Source organism: Hydra vulgaris, chromosome 05, assembly GCF_038396675.1.
Source record: "Hydra vulgaris chromosome 05, alternate assembly HydraT2T_AEP".
Taxonomy (NCBI): Eukaryota; Metazoa; Cnidaria; class Hydrozoa; order Anthoathecata; family Hydridae; genus Hydra; species Hydra vulgaris.
The window spans coordinates 1259557-1280377 of NC_088924.1; the positions used below are offsets into that span (position 1 = coordinate 1259557).

The window sequence follows — 20821 nt, forward strand, 5'->3', positions numbered from 1 at the left end:
ATACAATAAAAAAAGCTAGGTTTTCTGAAATTTTGTTTTTAAAATATAGAGCATCAAAGTATGAACAAGATATGTTTTTGCTACTGAAGTTTTTATTGGAAAAATCAGAGATTTCAAACGACTGTACCTTATGAACCACAAAAGATTTTATGCTGAAATTTTCAGGAATTGCTTTTCTCATTGATATTAGAAAACCTACTAAGTTTCATCAAAATCTGAGGGGGTCAATGTTGAAATCCTAAAATTTTGGTCCATTTGGCATGGAATGACCCTATATAGAAATTAAAAAAATGTGTCATGTCACTTCAGTGACTGCTAGCTTGCATGTTCATTCATCAAAAATTAATTTTGTTAAATTATTAGTTTCTTTAGTGTTTTTAAGTAGCCATTATGGATAAATGATGTAATTATAAAGTTCAATGTCAATCTTTTACTAATTGTTATTCAAAGTTGTCTAATAATTTTTTAATTTAGGTCCAGTATAGGTCATATAGAGTTGTCTAATAATTTTTTGATTTAGGTCCAGTATAGGTCATATAGAGTTGTCTATGATAATAAAAAGGGTAATTTTCAAAATATAGATCTTCAAAGTACTTCAAAGTTTTGCTATTGGAGGTTACGTTGATTTAAAAAAAAAAAAAAGATATTTCAAATGACTTTATCTCATGAACCACAGAAAGGTGATGAGTTCAACTTTTCAGGATTTTTTTTTCTGTTGATATATTTATATACATAAAGCTTTAACAAATGTTACTGTGTGTTTAAAAGATATTAAAATATTAAATGAACTTTATAGTCATAAAAGGCTCAGGCTCTGGCTCAACAACTAGATTAAGTACAAGCCTAAAAAATTTCTATTAATTTTATTGTAAACATTGTTATATATTTTAATATATCGTAATTAGTAATTGTTAAACATAGTTTGGTAATAGTAAAACAGTTGTAATTGTTTTCATTGCAGCGGGTGCATTCATGAATTTCTTTAATCACACATATGCAAAACGGCATGATACTGAGTTGGCTTTACAAGGTATCAAGCGTAGACCAAATGATCCATTACCGGAGGTGCCCAGTTTGAATAAAATTCCAGATCATAATTATGATGGAATATATATTTCAATAGATCCAAAAGCTGTTACTCCAAATAATACGCCATATGAAAAAGAAACTAAGTACCATGACGGCAGTGATTCAGATGTATCATTGGCAAAGAAGTCAAATCATGAAATTTCAACATATTCTGATGATAGCATTGATGATGAGTACCATATTCCAATTGAGCATGATGAAACCGGCATGTACGCTCGAGTTGTAAAGAAAAAGCCTATATTAGTTCAATATGATGATGATTCTTCTGATGACGAAGACGATTATGATGATGACGATGTGAAGTGGACTGATAATCAAGCATTTGAACCAAATAAAAAATATGATCCTCCCTATGCATCTGTTCCCTTTCTTCCAAAAGAGTATAAGTCTTCCCTTACAGATATATCTAAAAAATGTAAAACATTTGATAATTTTAAAAGCTGTAATGATTCAGACTACGCTTCAATTGATCAAATCAAATCCCAAATTTTCAACAATGATTTGGATAGTATAAGCAATATTTCATCTAAAAGTAAAGAATCCACTGGATCAATTGATAATTTAAATTATCCATTAATTAAAACACCATGGCACGATCCAACAAATAAATGGGAGACAAAAACAAATGTTGCTGCACCTTTAGCAAAGCCAGATGTAAGTTTTGTTTCCAATTAAAATATAAAATGTTAAAAAAAAAGTTTTTTTCCTTTTTACATGCAAGTTTATTCTAATTTTTCTGCAAGAAAATTATAAACTTAGGTATCAGGTGTTTATCATATAATAAAAGACATTTTTTGATGTTTATAAATGGTTAATTTCTTTCAATTTTTAATGTAGAAAATTTTTTTTTGTATGTATAAAAAATTTATATTTACTTTAGAATGATGAGCCTGAAGATATCAAATTGCGAAATGCATTAGAAAAACACCCAGAACTAATGTCAACACAACAAAACCCTGTTCCAAGCACAAAGCCAAAATTTAGTTATAATAAAAAGAATATGTCTGATGGTAATCTTTTTGCATCTACACATGATCATAAGAATAAAAGCATTTTTAAATCATTTATTATAAAAGTTACTCCTAATCCATCACCAACAAACTCAGATGAAGAAAAAAAACATAACCACAGCACACCAGCAAAACCTATGAAGAAACCGAAAAACTTTAAACGTAAAAAGCATAATATTGGTCATTCTAATTCTGAACATACTAATCCAGTAATTGTTGTCCAAGATAATGATAATGTTCGTGATCGATCAAATACACTTCCACCTGACAGTCCTGTAACAAAGCACTGTATGTATTTTTTTTTTAATTCATAAGCCATATTCTTTAGAATATCAAATTTTATATATAAAAATTTAATTATTTTTTTATTTATAATTTAAAACAAATAATTGCTTTTTACAAATTTTATAATTATTTTTATTTTGTAGCAAACATGATGCGAACACTAGATCATCAAAAAAACAAGAACATAAAGCAAAAGTACAACTTTGTACAGGAAAATACACACCTGACTACATCCACTGATCAAGTGAAAACAGAGACACAAACATTAAACCGCAAAAAGAGTAAAACTGCTGTTAAATCATCTAAAGTAAGTTAAGTACTTTTCTTTATTACTCTTCATTGATTATCTTGATTATAAGTTAATGAAAAATTTCTAAAAAAAGGTATGTAAGGAAGGTAGGTACAAAGTTATAAAAAAGGAAGGAAGGAGGAATTAACTTTGAAAATCTTTTTTTGCAAACCTCCAGTCTACATTTACATTTGTACAATATTATGATGACTTTGGGAAACCTGAGTTGATTTTAAAGAGTCATCTTAAATAAGTAATTTTCTATCTGATTTAAATTTAACTGAGCCCTAGGAAAATGCTTGATGGGAAAACTTTTGAATGTTTTGTAAATATTAAATGTTAAAAAAGTACTTTAAAAAGAGAACTCATTTTTTAAATATTCAAAGAACGAGAAGAATTTGTTATTAAATAACTTGCTGATAAAATTAATAGTTGCAAATTATTTCAAGATCAAGAAAACATTGTCATATTTGAAGGAATATTGAAACTGGTTAGCTTGTCATATTTTAAGGTATATTGAAAGCTTAGAAAAAACTTAATTCAAATCTATATAATCTTCTGATTATTCCTAACCTTTTGAGATAACATTTTTTTTCTCCATTAAAAAAAAACCTTTAATTTTAGCTGTAAACTTTTTCAGTTTTAAACCATAATTCGATTATGGTTTAAACCTTTTCATTTTTAAAACATAATCATATTTCAACTTTTTTTACTGATAAGTTACTTAGAGGGCTTTATTTTTTCTTTAGTCAACTATTGAAGGGTTAGACCTTCACAGAAATGTAAGTACTTACTTTTTTTTTAAATATATATTTAATTTAAAAAAAAAGAAATCAATGTTTTATTGATTTTTTTAAATTCATAATATGTGTATTATAAATTTATTATAAATAAGTTTTTTTAATTGTGTAATATCTCATATCTTTTTTTATATATAGTCAGGTTTCGGCAGGAGTAAATGAGTGCACAAGCTATAAATAGCCTGTCTAAACCCGTTTTAGCGGGCTATGTGGGCCTCTAACCCAAAATGTCTTGCACAGGCTTTTTTGAAAAATTAAAATTATTATGTTTTGATGAAATTTTATTTTGTTGATTCTTCATGCCAGGTATAGTGGCTTTCTGGGCCTTGGAAAGGTGAATTTAAAAAAAAAAAATTAATTTTTATTTAATAATTTAGTAATAAATTTAATAATAAATAAAAAACAATATTCAAATGTTAACATATAATCAATCATTCTAATAAAACAACAATATAAAAAACTGTTATACATCACATTGTTGTTTTATAAAAACGAATCATCTTAATTATATTGTTATAAAAGTTCAATCATTTCTTCTTTGTGAATAAAAATGTCATTGTATATAAAAATTTCTACAATCGCTTTATTAACAAGTGGGAGAGTGACAAATCATTTCAAAAGACTTTGGTAATTAAACTTTGAATAGTTGGATTCTTGTAAAGTTGAGATAATAGTTTATTGAAGTTTTTACACTGCAGTTTTTATCTTTCTCTCAGAGTTATTAGTGTGCACTCTACTTAGTGAGTTTTTGTTATTATGTTTTTGTTTTGGTTTTGTTTCTCGATTTTTTATTCAGACTTTATTCTTTAGTTTTATCAGTTGTATAATTGAATTTTTGTTGAGTTTATTCCAGATATAGTCAAACCAATAATTTGCAAACAATGCAAAAAATGGCAGAAAAACAAGCTCCGCAACCATCACCTTTCTTTATTCAAGCATCTTGGCGTTTGCTTTTAAAATTTTACAATGAACGTAACAATTTTGCAAGATTTGTTTGAGTAATAACGGGTAATTCCACATCAAATCACCCAGTCCATTGAACCATGTGTCTTCTTTTTGTGTTATATTTTGACATATTATTCTTTAATTATAAAAGAACATTGCATGCAAAGTTTCAGCTAAAAATGTTGAGTGGTTGACAAGATACTGGAATTTTAATATTGACCTGGTTTCCCAAAATGACCCGGTTTTCACAACATTCTGAAAAAACATTTTTCTTAAAAAAATTAAATGGCAAAAATATAAAAATAAACATATATAATGTTTTTTTTTATGCTGAATTTAATAAATGTACTTAAAATGCTGAAATATTAAAGGAACATGCTTAAAAGTTAATAAAACAACTAGTTTCTCTAAACCAACTTTGGGGCCCAATATCTCAAAACACCCCCATCAAATTTTTTTTTTTTTTTTTGCTGTTTATATTTTCAGCTGCTTATAATCTTACTATGCACAAAAAATCTAACTGGAAAAACAACTGAAACATGGAACTTTAATTTCAAAGATGTATTTTTTTATTTTGGGGAATTTCTTGAAAAAGTAATTCATAAATAAAATAAAAATAAGTTAATCATAATTTAAAAAGTTAAATATACAAGGTTTTGTAATGGTATCGAAGATGTTATTGTGTCTGTGTTTGTGTACTTCTTCTATTTCAGCATTTTCAAACACTAGTTTCTACCGGAACTAGAGCAAGCTTGTGGAACAGATAGTATTGGTGTTAAGAATAAAACAGTAGTCATCTCTTTCAGAACAGTTAAAACAGATTGATGGACCTTTTGGGTGAAGAAACTTAACTTTATTATCAACTTCTTCTAGGTTGGTTTCAGTTACAATGCCAATCGACCACTTATCATCATAGACTACAGCTACACAACCTCCTAAAGTGACAGTATCAAGTTTAAATATATATCTTGTTTCTTTTTAAGATTGGGGATTATTGTATAATTTGTGTCCGTACTACACCTCTTTGCCCCAACCCTGTTATCTCCAAGATGTATAAATTAATGAAAGCTACGAGTACCAGGTAGAGTTGTTACTCCAGTGTACCTTTCTTTTTACTCTTCACGTTGCAATAATAAGTCCAGTTCTTTTATGTAAATGAAGTTAACAATCTTGATTTTCTCAATACAAAATTCATACATAGCTTCTGATGTGAGAGTTTTGTTTCTGTATGGTCGTTTTAAACATTCTTGTTCTGTTAACCTTTTTACAGTACTGCCTATCCCATCACATGGTGACTTTCCGTGGGATGTGGCAAAAAAGTTCCATTCAACTTTAAGGGCAAATTTGCTTTCTAGTTAGCATAGATTGTAAAAGCTTTTACAATTTTTGTACTGTCCTGCGCAATCGTCAGTGAATGAATGTAATTTGGACAGATTAGAAAATTTTTAATATTAGTATGATTAGTTGGAATATTTTGTACACATAAGTTACATCATGCATAATGTCGTCTGATATAAAACAGTAAGAAATATGTTTTAGTACATGTTTATCATCTTTATGGTATATTACTAATGGATGTAAAGAACATTGTTGGGTGTTCCAATGATAGTTTTTTATTTCATCTTGGACTACAAAAGCATAGTTTTCAGCAAAGTTGCCAATAATGATAATGTTCGATTGATCCATATTTTATTTTAGTTGGTTAAGGTACTGTGATTGAGAGTGAGTAATGAAAGAATGAGCTTGTAGCTTTTCAAAGCAAGATACTAATAGTTTAACAAACGTTGGAACATTTGCTGTTAAACTCAATAGTGCTGCACAATCAGTAGTTTGCCATTGCTTGTAGTGTATCTCAAAATCATCTTTGTATTCTCCAAAAATCTCATACAAATATTTGGTGAGGGGTTCTTTACCAGGACAAGTATCACACTTTGCAAGCATACATTCTTTGTTTTCCACTGAGCAAACGGTTTTCGAAAGCAAATCCTTATACTTTAGTCCAATATTTAAGGCATCTACTAGCAATACGGCATTTTGGCGATAAGAACAAACACAAACAGAATGTGTACCACTTGCACCGGCCAAAATGCACCACTTTGGTCTTGTATAATACGTTTAGTTCCTTTAAATTACACAAAAGTAGATTTTTTTGTTTATGGATGTTCTTTTGAATGCTAACATAATCTTTTTTTCCAGGCATAGTTCTACATAAATCACTTGAGTCATAAAAAAATTTAACAGAATCTTCTATTTCTTTGTGTAAGACTTTACCTTTATACAATGAAGAGATAGCTAACAATCCTTTTTTATTAAAAATTTATCTAACCATTTTTGCTTGGTATTCTTTAACTGCAAAGTTATTTTGTATTTCCAATATTGACCCACTTGGGAGTGCCAGTGTTAGAAGTTGAACCTTTTGTCAGAACATAGAATTCTTTCTTTTATCAAGCTCATAATTTCATCAAAGTTTTCTTTTTCATGTTATTTGTTTTATAACACAGTTTTGAGGGAACATTGAATTGACTTTCAGTTTTTCTAGTAATGTTACTTACCATTTCATTGATGTGTGCAACTTTTGGCTTTCCTTCTGAGAGTATATGTTTTGATGACTTTGAATGAGATTTTATAGGAGAAAATTTTTGAGTTCTTCATTGATTTCCTGTCTTTTTGATTTGAATGATGATATTAGAAAATCCTCATCTTGTTCACCCTGACTTTGTTTCTCTTCTTTAAGAAGAGAAGCAAAGTCAGGGTGAACAAAATGAGGATCTGTTCACCCTGACCAAAGTCTGCTTTTCTGGCAATTTTTTGCTTACAAGGTTTGGAAAGTTTCTTCCCAGGAACATTATTTAAACTACTTCTCATCATGACTTGTGACTCATTTATCATAACTACTCTGAGATTTTCTAAAAGTAATTGTATAAAGCTTATCTGCACAATTGTTTAAAACATTGTTTATGTTTTGGAAAATACAAATTAAAAAAATATATACATTAAAATATTTAAATTCCACTTTTACTTACTTGTGATTTTCTTTATGTTTATTGAATGGATCACAGCAGGCTTTCTGTCATATAGGATACATTTTCAAATATTTTGTAGTATGTCTTTCACATAATATTGTTAAGTTTGATAGTTTAATGTTATAGCGTAATGATATAGTTTTTTCTTTATATTTATTTCTATAGTTATTTCTTCATTGCTTAAAGTTTCAACAACATCTTGTTGGCCATTGCATGCATCTGATGTCATTAAGCCAATAGAACACATCTTATAATAAATTACTTAGTATGAATGTATTTCCTAAAAAAAAGAGAGTTCTTCTTTCATATTTAATTTTTAGTAAAAAAAAATTTAATATAGAAATAATTCAAACCTTTTCAGAATCCCTCTGTTGTTTAATTTTTTACACTGATAGATATTGTCAATTTTCTTTATAGATATATCTATATATATACAATCTATATCAGAGGTCGGCAAATTGTAAGCCGTGGCCCAATTGTGGGCCTTTGCTACATAATTTGTGGGTCCCAAGCCACCTAACTGCATAATATACAAAGTAGTGTAGTTGTGGGCCTTTTAGTTGTTTTCCAGGCTGTAAAAATTATAAAGCCTCCTTGTAAAATACTCCCTAACACCAGATCTTGTCATTTTAGACATTGTAAAAAAATAATTTTAATGCACTCTAACACTGTAGCACTTTAAGACTTCAAATAAGGTCCTTATACTTAAAAGTTAAATCATGCTAAAAAATTACTCTACAAAAATAAACACATTCGAAAAGCACGTCAAAAATAATTAGAACATTCGAATTTGTTCAGATGAAGTAACTCAAACAACAATTTAATTAATTTAGCGCTGTAAAAACTATTTCATATCAAATATATCAGTGGTAAAAGTTATCGTCTTTAGAATGTTTTTCGTACTTTTCTTGAATAAAAATACTACATTGTTTAGATTTTTTACGAAATAAGTATTATAAAAGAAATAGTCGGCAAATCTTTAATGTTTTAAATAACCGGTTTTTTACGACGCAATATTTGGAAATTGAATAACCAAAAATTACTCGAGTATAACCAGTTATCGAGTAACCGGTTATCGAGTTTGGATGCTTTACTCAGAAGTTGCAATTCTGATAAATACACACATTAACTTGCAAAGATATGCCAGGTAAACATGAAGCGAAGCGTAAATATGCACGTCAGTGGAATGAAAAATCGGAGCTGATTTATTTCTTCACTGAGGGACCAAGTAACAATGCTCTATGTTTAATATCTAATGAGACTGTTAGTGAACTGAACGTCATTTCGTATCAAAACATGAATTGTACAATACTAAATATCCTCTTGATTCAACAACCAGAAAAATAAAATACGGCTGATTGAAAAGCTGTTTAGAAAAACAGAAAAATTTGTGTTGATTGTGAAACTCGTGCCTCTAATATGGTGTCATGGATATTAGCAAAAAACCTGATACCATTTACTGATGGTGAAATAATCAAAGAATGCATGATTGAAGCATCAAAATTTCTTTTCCCAAATAATAAAAAAATTTATGACAAATTTCAAAGTATGCACTTGTCCGCGCGTACAGTTACTCAAAAAATTGAGAAAATGGTTGTTAATGTTTATGAACAATTGTCAAACAATCTGTCAGAAGCTGAATTTGTGAGTATCGCTCTCGATGAGTCTACTGACCTTGTCGGTAAAGCACAACTCTGTGTTAATGCACGTTTTATCACTACGAATTGTTGTTTATTTGAAGAACTGCTTGGAATTGAACCACTGGAAACAACTACAACTGGACAAGACATTTATGACAAATTGTTCAAAATATTAAAAAATAGGAAAGTGCCTCTTCAAAAAATATCTTCTGTTGTCACAGATGGCGCTCCTGCTATGATTGGAAGAATTCGAGTTGTTACTTTGCTGAGAAATAGTGGTGAGTTTCCTAACAAATTTATGTCATATCACTGTGTGATACACCAGGAAGCACTGTGCTCTAAAGTTGCGACAATTGATGATGTAATGACAGCTGTAGTAAAAACAATCAATCCTATACATTCCAATGCACTCAAACGGCGTCAATTTCGTGCGCTAATGGAACAAAATGAAGATGAACATGGCGATCTTCTTCATTCAGAGGTATATAGACAAAAAATAAATAATTTACCATTACAATCAAAAATAAATGTTTGTCTATTTTTTGCAGGTTAGGTGGCTATCAAGAGGAAATATTCTTAACAGATTTTGGGAGTGTTTGCCAAGTGTACTGCAGTTCATGGTAACTCAAAAATTTTCATTCATTACAATGTCTATTGAAGAGTTTAAGTGTAAACTGGCTTTCCTTTGCGACATCACAGCACAATTCAATGTTCTGAATAAGAGATTACAAGGCTGCCGTGTGCTGGTTTGTGATTTGATCAACCACATCACTGTGATGAAGACAAAACTTAATTTGTACAAAACTCAATTTGCATCTGGTAGTTGTACTCATTTTCCTACTTTAAATGGATGTCAACCATCAAGGGAAATGTTATCGTCATTTTCATTAATAGTGACTGCTCTGTATGATCAATTTGAAAACATATTTAATGAATTTGAAGACTTAAAAAAGCATACGGATTTTTTTGTGTTATCCATTTGACTTTGATATGAATGATATTAGTATTCTAAAGGACTTTGAACAAGCTGATATTTTAAAAGCATAGGATGAACTAATTAACTTTCAATGTGACGATGAGTTGAGAAGAAAGGCACCAAAGATGGCACTTTTGGTGAAAATTTAATTATTTTCTGGTATGCTCTCATGAAGGAACGTTTTCCAGTTCTTAAAAAACATGCAAATAGACTTATCTGTATGTATGGCACTAGTTACCAATGCGAACAAACATTCTCAGCCATGAAAAAAATAAAAAATGTTTACAGAACAAGACTGACTGACACTCATTTAAATGACCTAGTGCTAGCTGCAACAACAAAATACTCACCAAATTGTGTTTTATGTGTTTTTTTTCTTAAGCATGTATTTTGTATTGATACAATTATTAGTTCTATAATCTAATTCTATACTATATTCTGTTATATAGGTAATATAACCTATTTTATATATATTTTATTTATTGCTGTGGGCCGCAACTAAAACAAGAATTTTGCAAGTGGGCCCCTTTGGAAATATGGTGCCGACCACTGATCTATATATACATCAAATTGTTAATTTTTTTAAATTTAAACAAAATTTTACCAATAAATGTTGTTCTATAACTGAACTTTTTATAAACTAGTTGTTATAAACTTTTACAAAATATAGTTGTCAAAATTTTAAAAACAAATGCACATCAATATCACATTTAATCAGTTTTTATATAAAAACAAAACAGGATGTTTTTTTCAGTTGTTAAGATCAAGTAACTAAATTATCATATAAATAAGACTTCCTTAAATATAACAAATTTTTTTTTTTTTTAAGAAGTCTATAAACTAAATTTAATATTTTACAGAATTCTATTTGCAAGTTTTTTAAAATAATTATTGAAAATATATCTTTGTAATTAAAGTTCCATCTGTTTCATTTGTTTTTCCAGTTAGATTTTTTGAGCCTAATAAGATTATAATTGTTAAGACTAAATTTAATTATTTATACTGTTTCCGCTCAATTTACTGATACTCTTATGAACTCGTAATTAATTTTATATTCTTTTTGGAAATTATGAGAAAGTATATGTTATGTTGATGTGATATGGAAGTTAAAGTTTGAGGTAATCTATTTTTTAATTTCTAAGATACTTAGTACAAATATATTTTTTAAGATTCTGGTTTATATACTTCTTAAATATATTCTTCTTATATAATATAGCCGTGTATAAAAAAAAGCGTTATATGAATTTAAAAAAAAGTAATCTTTTTTACAAGAACGGTATTAAATGCAGTATTATTTTATATATCAGGTTTATTGCTGTAAAATATATTTAAATGTATTAAATATAGTGCAAATATAAAAATAAAAATAAAATTCGAAGAAATCATATAGTATTATTTTTATCATACAAAAGGAATATATATAGTTATAAATTATTTATAAATATTTATTTTAAGTAAATTACCCCAAAATATCTTCAATTTCAAAATCAAACGCAGATTCTTCACTTTCACTCAATTCAGGTTTTCCCATTTATTTTCACTGCTTAAACTATGGTAATATCGTTCTTTTTGTCATTTACTATTGTAGCAGGTTGAATTATTGGATCGAAAATAGTTGTTTGCCATTTTTATAAAAATATATTAGTTACTCGTTCGGTTACATTTTTCCTATCATTATCACTAAAAATTTGATCATTGATTTTAAAGACCAAGATAGTATTAAGTGTTTTGTGGTTGATTCAGAGTCTTTGATCTGACATGAGTATTGTTAGAAGACTAAAGGCTCGTTCCACTGATGAGTTTGACCCAGATAAGCATATGATTAAACTTGCTATTTTGCATAAATTTGGGTACTTGGTCCGTTGACTTTTTAAAGTGTGGCTCCATATATCAATCGCGAATATTTAGCTCTCGAAGCAATTCTTTTTTATACTGAATACAGATCTTACACTGTAGCTTTACAACAAATTTTGTTCCATTTTCCATGATTATTTTCTTTCCACAAACTTCATCTTTACCCCAACTCAGATATGTTGCTAGTGTAGCTGTGTTACCGGAAGATACCATTTTCTTTATTGAAACTTTGTTTTTTAACTTGAAAATTTGAATAACTTGATAACCTGAATAACTTGATAACTTTATATCAGGCACTCAATTTCTACTATAAAAGTCGATTAGCAGTCTGTTGATTATAAATGAGATATTCAATTTTTTATAACGAGTTATATAAGAGCTTATTAAATAAACTGCCACCTTTTTCAAAAAAACCCAGGAAGTTAACGTGGAAGTATGCAGGGAAAATGCACTACTTTAAAGTATGACAAACTAGTTTATCAATTAAGCAAAATGTGTGATTATACAAAAAAGAAATTGTCTTTATTTTCTAACAGTTCTTGTTGTATAAGTTACCAAATTTTCAAAGAATACTGAAAACCTGGACTATTATGTTGAATTCTATTGCAACACATGCATATTTTGCCTGCTTTTTAACATACTAATTATTTATCTTTTAACATAATACAAAATATGGAACAGTTATAGTTGTTTGAAATAACTTGTTCGATTTAAATTTTTTGTTTTTACATCAGAATATTAAAAAATTATTATTTTCATAATTTTTTCAGCAACCTGAATGAAATAGTTTTGTTTTTAACTAATAAAACAAGCAGTTTAACAAAATCATTTGAGAAGTTTTTAAAAGAGTAACTAAATAAAAACATTAAAAATTTAACTTTATTTTTACCAAAAATTAATATTTTGCATAGGCTTTATTTTGCCCGTGTAAACTGATTTGCACGGGTGTGGAGGCGGATGCAGTCTATAGCCCACCATTCCTGCTGAAGCCTGTATAGTTATATATTTTTTGAATTATGCTTTTATTTCATTTATAGCATGATGGTTTGCCCACTAAGCCAAAAAAAAAGAGAAATTCTATACGCTTTTTGGGCCCATCAAAACCTAAACCTAAAGGTCCTACGCCTGCCAATTTGGCTCGTGATTGGGAGACTAAGCAGATGCTAAAGTCCAGTACTTACTTCGGAAAACCTTTAAAAGATATAATCCCACCAGATAGTTTGTGCCCAATTTTTTTTACCAGTGTCCTCAAGTATATAGAAAGTACAGGTAATGGTTCAAAAAGTGAATTAAAATGTTTTGTTGTTGTTATTGTTGTTGTTTCTATTGAAATGGATTTTTCTTTAAGTTAATTTTTTATTAGGTTGGGAGTTTAATTATTGTTTCTACTTTTATGCAGGTATGCAAAGTGAAGGTTTGTACAGAATCAGTGGTAACAAACATGATATTGAAGCAGTTCAAACAAAATTTGAACAAAGTAATGGTTTTTTTTGTATTTTTTGGAATTTTTACTGCAGTAAACACTTGTGTTTTATAAACTCAACTATGTATAAAAATATTTAAATAAATAATGTTTAACTACTTTATATATGTAAAGGGTGGACGTAGAATAAAAATCAGTTATTATCAAAAAAAAAAAATTTTTAATTGTATTAATAGTTAAAATAGATTAAAGGTTTCTTTCAAATGATTTGCTTACTCACACAGAATATATAGAATGACATTTCAAAACTGGTAACAATAAATACGACATTATATAAAAAAGACAATGTGAAGACCGGTAACAATAAATACGACATTAAATAAACAAGACAATGTGAAGACTGGTAACAATAAATGCGGCATTAAATTAACAAGATAATGTGAATAAATAAATAAGTCAATGTCAAGACTGGTGACAATGTGTGGTAAATGGTAAAACTCGTCAAATTGGCAATTTACAATCATAATAAAGGCATAAAACACTGAATAATTATTTTCGCTAAATCTAGAAGTTATGTTTTCAAACCTGCTGTGAAAAAATTACATCAATGCTATTGCTGACTGTAGGTCAAAAAATTTCTGAACTTCTTGCTTTTATTGAAAAAACAAGATACCAAATTAAATTAATACTAGCAAGTGTTATATATAATTTGCCAATCAATGCATCTGCTAACATAAGAAATTATTTACTAGTATGTTTCCTAGACAGTAAAGTTGCAAGAGGATTAATATTAAAAAGAAAAAAAATTGCATATATGAATAATTATGGGTGATAAATCCATAATATCATAATTCCAAAAGTTCTCCATATTATGTTATCTCAATGTCTGGACAAAGTTACTCAAAATTATCAAATGGATATTATTGTTAGATTCTAAAGTTTTTTGAAATAATTTGTCTTGGTCTGCAGTGCCAGCACTTAAACATTTATATAAAGAAATGATCCAGGTATCTATGGGCTTACTACAAAAGTATCTATGGATGTGCCCAATACAACTAATTTCTTTAGTTATCATAAAAGTTGTAGTTTGCATGTAATACCTAGAGCTTTTATATTCGGTTCTGGAAATTGTTCATCATGAAATTTAAAAAGTATTCTTAAAGAAACATACCAATTATTGTATCACATTATTGTCATCTCTCTGAATAGAAGAGATGACTATAACTGTTTCATTAGGTCAAATTGATATCCATTAAGTGTCTGTGCAACTAGATGGATTTGAAGACCAAGTTGTTGCAGATTGTTTAATTTAAAAATAGGGAAACATTATTTCAATTAGTATAAATAAATATATTGTAAAATTTATTTTATTATTATTAAAACAGTGTTCATAGTTTTTTATACTGAGAATTTAAGGACCAAAAATATTTCCAGGTATCATAATTCGCGATCACTTAATTTGATCTTTGATACATATATATTATATGTAATGCGGTAGTGGTGTAGTGGTAGAGCGCTCACCTCATAAGCGAGAAGTTCCAAGTTCAATCCCCACCTCGTCCCTGGTAGTACTGCACTCAACTTGTTTCTCCATGCGTTTGTCAAGGTTCAAGTTTAGGAGTTATAGAGTTGGAAGAGGGTTGTAACCATATATGGTTACAACCCTTATATATATAGTAAATATAAATATAAAATATATATTACATATATGCATATATAATATATATTTTATATTTATTATAGATATAAATTTTTGTTTATTAACCAATGAATAGTAATTTATGTTTTTGTAAAAAAAAAATTTTCTTATATTTTAGATATCAATTTAAACCTCCAGGAACTTGGTGTATCAGTACATGCTGTTACGGGAGCATTAAAAAATTTTTTTAAATTGCTCCCAGAACCATTGATTCCATATGAAATATCGAGCAAGATTCACGAAATTATGAGTAATTTATTTCAATGTTTTATTTGCTCTTTCTATATTGCTATATATTTTTTCATCTAATGTATTAAAGTAAGTTGGTAAATAATACTTTAATTTAATTGACTGAAAACTGAAGTTATAGTGTTTCCATTTGTAACAACGTATTCTCAAAAAGTTAAGGATTTTATATTTAGAAATGTAGATTGTTAAAAGATTTTTAAAAATTTTTTTTTTTTTTATAAACTTGTCAACTTAACTTGAGTCTCAAAAATCGACTTTTGATCTCCCAAAATCTGTTCTTACCAATCAAGGATAGGTTAAAAATCTGTTCCTACAGGTCAAGATAGGTTAAAAATCTGTTCTTACCAGTCAAGGATAGGTTAAAAAAAAGGGTTTTCAATAAACAGTTTTTACAAACAATTTCAATATTTTTTAAAACATTAAAAATACTTTAGACTGAAATACTTTGAAAATCTAAAATATTTTTATTGTTTATGATACTGCATATCGCAAACAATAAAAATTACGATAAGCTTCTTTTAATTCACTTTGTTGGTTTAACATATTACATATGGCGTAAGCTATATCTTTTTTTTTTTCAATCGTTTATATTTAGTTTCACTTCACAGTAAAATCAATTGTTGCTTTTACTTGGTTAAAATTTTTATTTTTTTATTTTAATTAACAACAGAATTTGAACTGCTTTTTTTGTTGTTGTTGTTTTTTTTTTCATTCAATTTTTACATTAAATTTTTTTCTTAAATTTTTTCAATAAACCTCTTAAATTTTTGCCATAAGTTGTTTTCTGTTAATAATTAAAAAACAATTTTTAAGATTTTTACCACCATTTGTGAAGTTATTTTCTGTTGTTAATTAAAAATAATCTTCAAGATTTTTGCCATCATTTGTAAAGTTATTGGAATGACAAGTCATTAAATTTCATTAAATCTTTTCAAACAACCTGTTAAATTTTTGTCCCCTTTTTTGAAGTTGTTGCAATAAATGAACATTTTTTAAAATAAATTATAATTATCATTAGCTCATTTTTTTCTATTGAATCTGTTATCAAGCAAACAAAAAGAAAATCAAATACAAAATGGAGATGACTAAAATGAAACAAACAGTGCTTTCATTTTTAACACTAATTTATTTAATTTTTTACATATTTTATATCAATTCAATTTATTTTTTGAATGCTAAAAAAACTACTGCACTTTATTAAACTTCATATCATCATTGCTAAGTTGCTAAGTAAACATCATTGCATGTTATAATTATATCATCATTGCTAAGTTGCTAAGTAAACATCATTGCATGTTATAATTATATCATCATTGCTAAGTTGCTAAGTAAACATCATTACATGTTATAATTATATCATCATTGCTAAGTTGCTAAGTAAACATCATTGCATGTTATAATTATATCATCATTGCTAAGTTGCTAAGTAAACATCATTGCATGTTATAATTATATCATCATTGCTAAGTTGCTAAGTAAACATCATTGCATGTTATAATTATATCATCATTGCTAAGTTGCTAAGTAAACATCATTACATGTTATAATTATATCATCATTGCTAAGTTGCTAAGTAAACATCATTGCATGTTATAATTATATCATCATTGCTAAGTTGCTAAGTAAACATCATTGCATGTTATAATTATATCATCATTGCTAAGTTGCTAAGTAAACATCATTGCATGTTATAATTATATCATCATTGCTAAGTTGCTAAGTAAACATCATTGCATGTTATAATTATATCATCATTGCTAAGTTGCTAAGTAAACATCATTGCATGTTATAATTATATCATCATTGCTAAGTTGCTAAGTAAACATCATTGCATGTTATAATTATATCATCATTGCTAAGTTGCTAAGTAAACATCATTGCATGTTATAATTATATCATCATTGCTAAGTTGCTAAGTAAACATCATTGCATGTTATAATTATATCATCATTGCTAAGTTGCTAAGTAAACATCATTGCATGTTATAATTATATCATCATTGCTAAGTTGCTAAGTAAACATCATTGCATGTTATAATTATATCATCATTGCTAAGTTGCTAAGTAAACATCATTGCATGTTATAATTATATCATCATTGCTAAGTTGCTAAGTAAACATCATTGCATGTTATAATTATATCATCATTGCTAAGTTGCTAAGTAAACATCATTGCATGTTATAATTATATCATCATTGCTAAGTTGCTAAGTAAACATCATTGCATGTTATAATTATATCATCATTGCTAAGTTGCTAAGTAAACATCATTGCATGTTATAATTATATCATCATTGCTAAGTTGCTAAGTAAACATCATTGCATGTTATAATTATATCATCATTGCTAAGTTGCTAAGTAAACATCATTGCATTGTTATAATTTCATGTTTTCTTCAGCTTCATTGCTATTTAAAATTAACAATTGCTCAAACATTGCAATAAAATTTAAAAATAACATTTTCTTAAGATTTAGGGCATTTAGGGGGTATTAAATTGCAAAAATTTTAAGCTTTTGGGGGGAATAAATTGCACAAATATAATATTTAAAGTATTTTTAAATTGAAATTTTCTTATGTTCAATTAATAAATTTATAAAAGTTTCATTATATTATTAAAAAAATTATTATAGAAATTTAAACAAGTTAATTAAAAGTCAAGTGTACAAACATATAAAATATCTAAAATTACTTTGATGATAAAACCACCATATTTAATTTGATAAAATGCTTCTCTAATAAGACCTATTTGACACACCTTATTTTATTTTGATAAAATGCCTCGCGAATAAGACCTATTTGACACTAATCTTAATTCAAACTGTTAATTGGAGCATTAGTTATTTATCGTAAATCTTTGTTGTTAAGGTAATAATGGTTTGGTTTAAAATTATGTCGAATGTGCTACTTTTAAAGCATAAAGTATTTATTTACAGAGTTTAGTATCTATTATGAAATAAAAATTAACACACTGGAAAAAAAAATTAGTTGACTGGCAATAAAAAATCATTTGATCATTGTTTCTATGAGTCTGCCATTTTTTATTTTGTACACTGTACTTATAACTGATTTTCCAGTTTCCAACAATAAAATCACAAACCAAAAATACAACTATCAGGCTACATTACTTTTAACACTATCATCAGATCACTATGACCATCAACATTACCATCCTACAACCACTAACACTACCATTAAACCACTATTACAACCAACTAGAGTTGGTAGTAGTTGTGGTAATTGTGGTAACTACCATCAAACCATTGTTACCATTAACACTACCATCAGACCAACATTACCTTCAGACTCTACCACAAATCGCATGGATAGGTGATCTTAGTTATGACTTTATGAGTTATATAAACTTTCATTATATTTAAAGATTGTGAGTTTGATGATTACTCTTCACTGCTTGGTTCTAAGGGTTTTAGGTTGAGTTTCAAAAGACATGAGGTTTTTCTTCAGATGTAATAATATTTATATGTACAAGCTGCAATGTGTTGAAAACAAAATCGTAAGAGTTCCTTCTTAGTATAAAATTGATATCTTCTGAAATCCATAAAATAGTGTTTAAAAAACAATATCATTTTTATTGTGTTATCTCTTATTTTAAATATCATAGAAACCCATGTGACCATCCATTGTCTTTGCCTTCAAAATGCTGTTGATATATAATAATACCTTTAATGGTTTGATAACTTTTCGACTATGATGCTTCTAGAATTTTTTTTTTGGGGTCTGTTCTGTATATTACACGTTTCTGTATGTACAGGTTTCAAAGCAAAATAAAATGTATAGAAAATAGTTTTTTTTTCAAATTAAACAATGAGATACAATTTTATATATATATATATATATATATACATTTATGTATGTATATATATATATATATATATATAAAATTGTATCTCATTGTTTAATTTGAAAAAAAAACTATTTTCTATACATTTTATATATATATATATATATATATATATATATATATATATATATATATATATATATATATATATATATATTAATAGTAATAATAATAATACATTATATATTATATAAACAAGTTAAAAATGCATGTATTTAATTAGTTGAAATTCTCATAGAGCTGTAGGTGGAAGTCACTTTTTTAAGCTTCAATCTGTGTCAATCCGTCTTTGTTAGTCTCTGCAATGTCATAGCATTCCAATTTTTATGTATTGCCTTGGATGTTTGTTCTGAAAAAAGTTCATGAGGTTTCTGATTTCTCTTAAGAAAACCTACAAGGTGGTATTTGATAATACGGAACTTCCATCCACATGATAATGTTTTGTCACATCTTTACAATAGTATTCTAAATATTTAGCAGATTCAATAAACTGCTAGATATTTTTAATGCATATAGATTTTAGCAGCATGCCAAAACAGCTTTTTGCAGCTAAAACATTTTTAGTTTATATATATATATATATATATATATATATAAATATATATATATATATATATATATATATATATATATATATATACACACACACACAGTTCAGTAAAAACAAGCATGTTTTCTACCATGACTCTATAATAAATTGTTTTGTTATTCTGAGATTTAATGTTTTAATAGATACTTATAAAAAATTAATAAAACTTGGCAAAATTTTTTACTGATATGTCAAGAAGTATGTTTATGACTTTAGGTCAGAAGCGACAAAAAATTTGAGCTGATTTAGCTTTATTAATTTAATATCCATTACAAGATTATGGTTATTCTCCTTGACATTACTTGCCAAAGGAGAGAGGTTTTTATAGGATCTAATACACAAAGAGAACATATATCTTGAACAAGTCTGGTGAGATCTTCTATGTATGCAACATCTTTTAACACTGAGTTTTCATGTTTATTTTCCTTTCCATTAAAAAAAGCAATTATTTTGTATCTGTAAAACTTTTATAGAGCATGAGAATGCTTCATACCGTAGCAATTAAATTCTTTTCGACACCTAGTTTTAAAATACCTATTAAAATATATATTGTAAATAGCGTGAGTTGTATTGGCTATTATAAATTTTTTGATATGCCGCTGTTTAATATATATTATAAAATATTTAAACACCTAGACAACCAAGATGTTTTTATAAATATCTAAGAATATCAGGCAGATCATGATTTTCTTGATATCAAATATTGTATCAGTAAACTTTATTTGTTTGGAGCTTAATTTGGATTCTACAAGTAGCAGTAATCCTCCTAAAATTAGAAAAGAGTATTGCAGCAAGTCATGATAAATAAATAAATAAAAATCTACTAGTGGATAATTGTAACGAATTTTCGGCCTTTACTAAAAACTTTAAAATAGTTGAGGTTTTTTGATCTGACATCTTTTTATCGTTCAAAAGAATAAGATTCTTAGCATTTTGAACAGCAGATGTTCTCGAGCATGAGTGCCTAATGCTCTTTCCATCTAGCATTTATTGTCAGTTAAAGTAAGTCTTCCAATCTTTATAAGTAATTCTCTTTTCCAAACCTCTTCAATTATTTTCATAGGTTTTCCTTTCTGTGGACAAGATTATTT

At 27.5% G+C, this 20821-nt stretch overlaps 1 protein-coding gene across 1 annotated transcript in view; it reads left to right on the forward strand.

The window, feature by feature from the left end:
• LOC136071788 (rho GTPase-activating protein 5-like) overlaps nucleotides 1-20821 on the forward strand; it is a 73185-nt gene that overhangs the window by 43692 nt on the left and 8672 nt on the right. The window contains exons 10-16 of the mRNA XM_065797070.1: nucleotides 962-1743; nucleotides 1970-2387; nucleotides 2528-2691; nucleotides 3423-3455; nucleotides 12949-13180; nucleotides 13311-13388; nucleotides 15152-15283. Of these exons, the coding sequence (XP_065653142.1) occupies nucleotides 962-1743; nucleotides 1970-2387; nucleotides 2528-2691; nucleotides 3423-3455; nucleotides 12949-13180; nucleotides 13311-13388; nucleotides 15152-15283 (1839 nt within the window). The remainder of the gene's footprint in view (nucleotides 1-961; nucleotides 1744-1969; nucleotides 2388-2527; nucleotides 2692-3422; nucleotides 3456-12948; nucleotides 13181-13310; nucleotides 13389-15151; nucleotides 15284-20821) is intronic.